This window comes from Saccopteryx bilineata, chromosome 4 (assembly GCF_036850765.1).
Source record: "Saccopteryx bilineata isolate mSacBil1 chromosome 4, mSacBil1_pri_phased_curated, whole genome shotgun sequence".
NCBI classification, from domain to species: Eukaryota; Metazoa; Chordata; class Mammalia; order Chiroptera; family Emballonuridae; genus Saccopteryx; species Saccopteryx bilineata.
Genome location: NC_089493.1, coordinates 10,045,814 through 10,050,788, shown reverse-complemented (window position 1 = coordinate 10,050,788; position 4,975 = coordinate 10,045,814). Strand labels below are relative to the sequence as shown.

The 4,975-nt window shown below is 56.1% G+C and overlaps 1 protein-coding gene across 1 annotated transcript; it reads right to left on the bottom strand.

The window, feature by feature from the left end:
* Window positions 1-2,827: 2,827 nt before the first annotated feature.
* On the bottom strand, window positions 2,828-4,769 carry GSC (goosecoid homeobox). The gene is made up of 3 exons (XM_066274789.1): window positions 4,309-4,769; window positions 3,589-3,848; window positions 2,828-3,273 (listed from the first exon to the last, which is right to left on the bottom strand). Exons 1-3 carry the CDS (start codon window positions 4,661-4,663, stop codon window positions 3,118-3,120), a joined length of 771 nt encoding a protein of 256 aa, XP_066130886.1. The 5' UTR covers window positions 4,664-4,769; the 3' UTR covers window positions 2,828-3,117.
* Window positions 4,770-4,975: the final 206 nt, after the last annotated feature.

The following is a 4,975-nucleotide window of genomic DNA, read 5'->3' as shown; positions in this document are numbered from 1 at the left end:
CCCTTGTAGATGACAGTTCTCATTTTGGCCCTTTGCGTTAACTTTGTGCGTCTGTTTGGTTAACTGTGAAAAACGGGGAGAACATCTTCCGTTTCGGGAGAGTTGTGCAGGCTGGAAACCACACAGGCCGTCGCCTGGCTTATGCCTTGCCCGTCTGAACACAGACACACACCACTTTCCAACACTCCGACCCCAAGGCTCAAACACAGCTCTTGAAGGCCACATGCCTTCTGCTATGTGACTCCATTCGGCTCTCTCTGACTTCAACAGCCAGGCTAAAACAATGGTTTGAGCCTCACAGCTGAGGGGAACATGGAAGATGTGTGGACTATAATTAGACAGGCCATCCTGACATTTCCCTCTTCACTCCAGATGTTTACTATGTTTATTTCCTGTGAGCAGGGCTGATACTGAAGCACAGCACACGGGCCTCCAGCACGGACACGTGGACAGGGGGCTTTCCCTTGCCACCTCGAGCCTGCCTGGGCCCAGCTGTGAGCAGCTCTCCAGCTCTTGGTTGAAGCACCCCCCTGCCCAGCTGTTTCTGGGGGAAGTATCTAAGAACCTACTCCTCCCTCAGCCCCCCTCTCCCTGTTACTTGCCATAGACCCCTCTCCAGACTAGACAAATGCATCTTTTTAAAAATAATAATAATAATAATAAATCCTTTCATATAGGGAGTCTGATGGCAAGTTATGGACAGAGACACAAAGGAGTTTATAGAGCTGTGAAGATGTCAAAGCCCTCAGGGTGAAATGATACTGCCACTTCCCTGCAGCGTTAGACTGTTCTAGAACAATGGAGTACTAAAGGAGGGGGTGTCAGGGCTCTCCACTCCCCAGTGGAACAGGGGCAGCATCCAGGAACGGATATGAGGAAGGAGAGAGAGGTCCACAGCAGGCAAGGTTCCCTCGCCCTGAAGTCTGACTTCGGAGGAGGAGGTATGCTAATAATACCACTGCAAGATTCATTTGAAATGAAGGTGTTGGCTTGAGTATTTCTCACCAGCACTGGCATTAGCGGAATCATTTCCAACTGTGGTATAAGATTTCACTGGGCAAAGATGGTGTCCCCTCTGTATTTCTTACTAGCTGAATGTCGTTAAAGTATTTAACCTTCCTGAACCTTAATTTCCTCATCTGTAAAATGGTGCAAACATTTCCCATCTCAGAGTTCTTACAAAGGAAAATGAGATCATGTACACAAGTTTTGGAGTGCTCGTCTGACATAATATAAATTGTTACATTAAAAAGAAATATTAAGTAGCCATGGTGAGGGATTCCTGAAGCCAAGCACCATTCTGCATGAGTTAGTAGTGCTTTTGATGTCCACAGTCCTGGGAAGCAGATACTATTACTGAGCCTATTTTAGTCATGGGAAGCGAGGAACAGAGGGGTGAAGTAATTTGTCCAAAGTCACAAATAGTGGAGTCTGGATACGAACCAAGGCCATCTTGCCCCTTGAGGCTGACCTGGCCTGCCAACGGCTGCCTCCCCCTTTCGTCTGGGAATACTCATTAAAAAGGCATGATTGGGAGTCACTCCATATTTCAGAAGTGTCACTTCATCTGTTCCAGGAGCACCTTTTGAAGGTATAAGAAGCTGTGAAAAAAATACTGCTTCTTGTAAAAAGCGGACACCTTGTGTATGCTGTGTTCCCAGCCAGTGATCACAGCCTTCCTGGGAGGGTCCTTGCACCAGATGTCACTGCAGCCCAGTAAGAGGGCAAGCTCACCTAATCCCTGGCAGCACATACATCGGCCAAGCTGCGGAGTTCCAGACCTTCCCTTCCCTATCTATAAAATGGATCTAAGGCAAAATCTAGGCTGTTTAAAACGCACTGAAAGCCGTTTCTACTCCCCCTTGGCCTCCGCCCCTCCCCCACCCCTCCCATAGTCCGTAAAACCATACAGAAGGAATGCTCTCGGTCTTAGTTCCTATCCCAAGCTCTTATCAGGCACCCAGAAGCTTCTTCAGGCCTCCGCAGGCCAAGGACCCGCGCTCCGGGCGCGCTCCCCTCCTCCTCTAGCCCCAGTTTGTGCAGAGGCAACAGTTCAGCGAAAAAGCGGAGGCTTCTGCACTCCCACCTCGCACTAATTCCGCAGCCAGTGCGCTCTAATAATAAGGCCTGGTTGGCCTATGGATCGCCAGATCAACCGAGCTAAAGCTTAGGGAGAGGCATGAAGGGCCCAGCGCGGGTGCGGTCTCCACTGTACCCTGGGACACCGCAGCTCTGGCCACCAGGCAGGAGGGAGCCCCACCGGCAAGGTTGTGGGGGCAGAAACGCCGGCCCTGGAGGAGGAGGGGTAGCAGTCGAGCCCATGAAAGACCCAGGAAAGTACTGGAGGAGAGGGCCTGCTGACTGCCTCATTTCAAGAGGACCCTGCACCTTAGGTCTGGGCATTTCGCAGGAGCGGGGCCTGGTGAGCAGCCCTTGTGGCTCCAAAGAAGTTCCCAGGTTTTCCCAACTCCGGGATGGATTCTGCTTTCCGGCTACCACTTCCTGTCTGCAGCAAGGAGGGAAAGTCCTCCTTCTCCTCAGGGGTCGGGAGGGCCAGGAACCAGGGCTTGCCACTTCCCCGGGCAGCACTACACCCACCCCCACCAGACCCCAGCGCTCTCCACCCCTTCCTGAAGACCTAGAAACCAAGTATCCTTTTAAACCAGAACACCAGCCCTGGGACTGATTTGTACCCAGAGTCTCTTTCTTTTCCTTTTCTTCTTTTTTTTGGGGGGAGAGGGGACAGGTCAGAGATGCCCAATTTTTCTTCCATAGCTAAACTAAATAGATTTCTTTTCTTGGCTGGAGAGGTATGAAATAGAGAATGTTGTGGCCCGTCTACATTGCCATCACTTTATTGTACTGTCATCGTTAACTTAACTATAAATACAACAGCAGGGAGCTAGGCGCCCACAGCCTTGGGCTCCCGGGCTGCGAGCCCCGGCGCAGCCCCAACCCCAGGAGCCGGCCTTCCCGGCTCTGTCTGTACACTATTTACAGCTCCTCGTTCCTCTTTCTCGACCCCCTCCTGCAAGGCAGCGCGTGTGCAAGAAAGTAGCATCGTCCGTCTGTGCAAGTCCTTCGAATTAGGCAAGTGCCACGGCCGGCCTGCGGCCGTCAGCTGTCCGAGTCCAAATCGCTTTTACCTTCCTCTTCCCTCTTCTCCGGGGATGCCTTGGAGGACGACTTGTTCCATTTCTCCGCGTTTTCCGACTCCTCAGAAGAGGACCGCTTCTGCCGCCTCCATTTGGCCCGGCGGTTTTTAAACCAGACCTGTTGTGCAAGGGAGCACAAAACAACTGTTAAAATCAAAGACGCGCTTCCCCATTGCCAGCACACCCGGGGGCTCCGGGTGGCTCGGAACCCGGGGACCTCGCGCGCGCCAACCAACAAAAAGAAAGAAGACTTGCTCCTGCTTCCGCATTTTCCTTCAACTTCCTGGGCCTAAAGCGCCCTCCTGCAGCCTCCGGGCTGCCACTGGGATGTTTTTAAGTGCAAGGAAACCCTTGGAGAGCTGGGCAAACTCGGTTGGAGCCCAATTATCTGGTAAGAGCCTTGAAGCGCGCCCGGCAGGGCCCCGGCACCTACCTCCACTTTCTCCTCGCGGAGGTGCACCTTCCGGGCCAGCTGCTCGCGTGTACCCACGTCTGGGTACTTGGTCTCCTGAAAGAGGTTCTCGAGCGCTTCCAGCTGCTCATCGGTGAAGATGGTGCGGTGCCGCCGCTTCCGCCGGCAGTGCAGCTGGTTGAGAAGCTGCAGCTCGGTGCGCGACAGGGTGCCCACGTTCATGTAGGGCAGCATCTGGTGCGGCACCGGGGACACTAGCACCGAGCCCGGGCCCTCGTAGCCTGCGATTAAGAGTAGAGCGCACGGTCAGCCGCTACCTTTGCCTTGGCGCACACGCCCGCCGCGACCACTCCAACTTTAAAACCGTCTACAAGGGGGTGCTGGGAATTGGAGGTGCACGGAAATCGAGGGTGCAGAGAAATGGAGGAGCGTGCTAGGGCGTCCACCCGCACACTCCCAAAGCCGGTTAGGGACTCCTAAAAGCCTAAGTCTCTCCGTGCTGGCACTGAATTACAGTTCCGCTAACTCGTGCATAAAGTTTGCAGCAAGTGTGCAAACCCCTGCTCCCGATCAGCGAAAAAAAAAAGGGGGGGGTGAGGGGGGGGGTGGGGGTCGGGGGTCCAGGTTTGCAAGAGGAGAAAACTCTGTACAAAGTGGAAAAAGCTAGCGCCACCACCCGCCCACGCTCCTGGGGCTGAGGAGTGCGGCAGGCGGCGAAGGCCCGGGCAAGCGCGACCCTACCTGGGGGCGTTGGGACGCAGGAGCACTGCTGGGCGCTCAGCGGAGGCACGGCCCCGCAGCAGGCCGGGCCCACGGGAGCCGCCTGCACGTGCAGCTGCCCGTAGAAGTAGTTGTTATAGCCTAGGCGGGAGCCACCGACCGCGGCCGGGAGGCCTGCGCCGCCGGGGGCCACCGGGCGCGGGTAGAAGGCGCCATAGTCCGAGGAGGCGGCGCCGCCGGCGCCGTAGAGCGAATCCCCGTGCAGGGCCGGGAAGACGACGGGAGCCGCCGCGCTGGGAGCCACCGGCAGCACCGAGTCCTTGCAGCGCGGCCGAGCGGCCAGGATGTTGTCGATGCTGAACATGCTGGCGGGCATCCCCGAGCCCCGCGCCGGGACCGGGGGGCGGTGGGGACGCGCCGAGAAAAGAGCCTCAAAGTGGGGGGGTCCACTCTCCTCCCGAGCCGGACCAAACCGAAAGAGAGCGCCGGCGAGCGCGCGGCCCCGCTCCCCTCCCCGCCCCCTGCGTCCGCTCTGCCTCCTCCCGCCCTCCCCTCGCCGCAGCGTTAGCTGAGCTCAACCCGCGGGTAGGACGGAGTTTAGCCCAGCTGAACCTCTTGTTGGTTTTATACTGAGTCGACGTCATCCTGGATTTAGTTCCTGGTAATATGCAGATGACAAACAGAACCA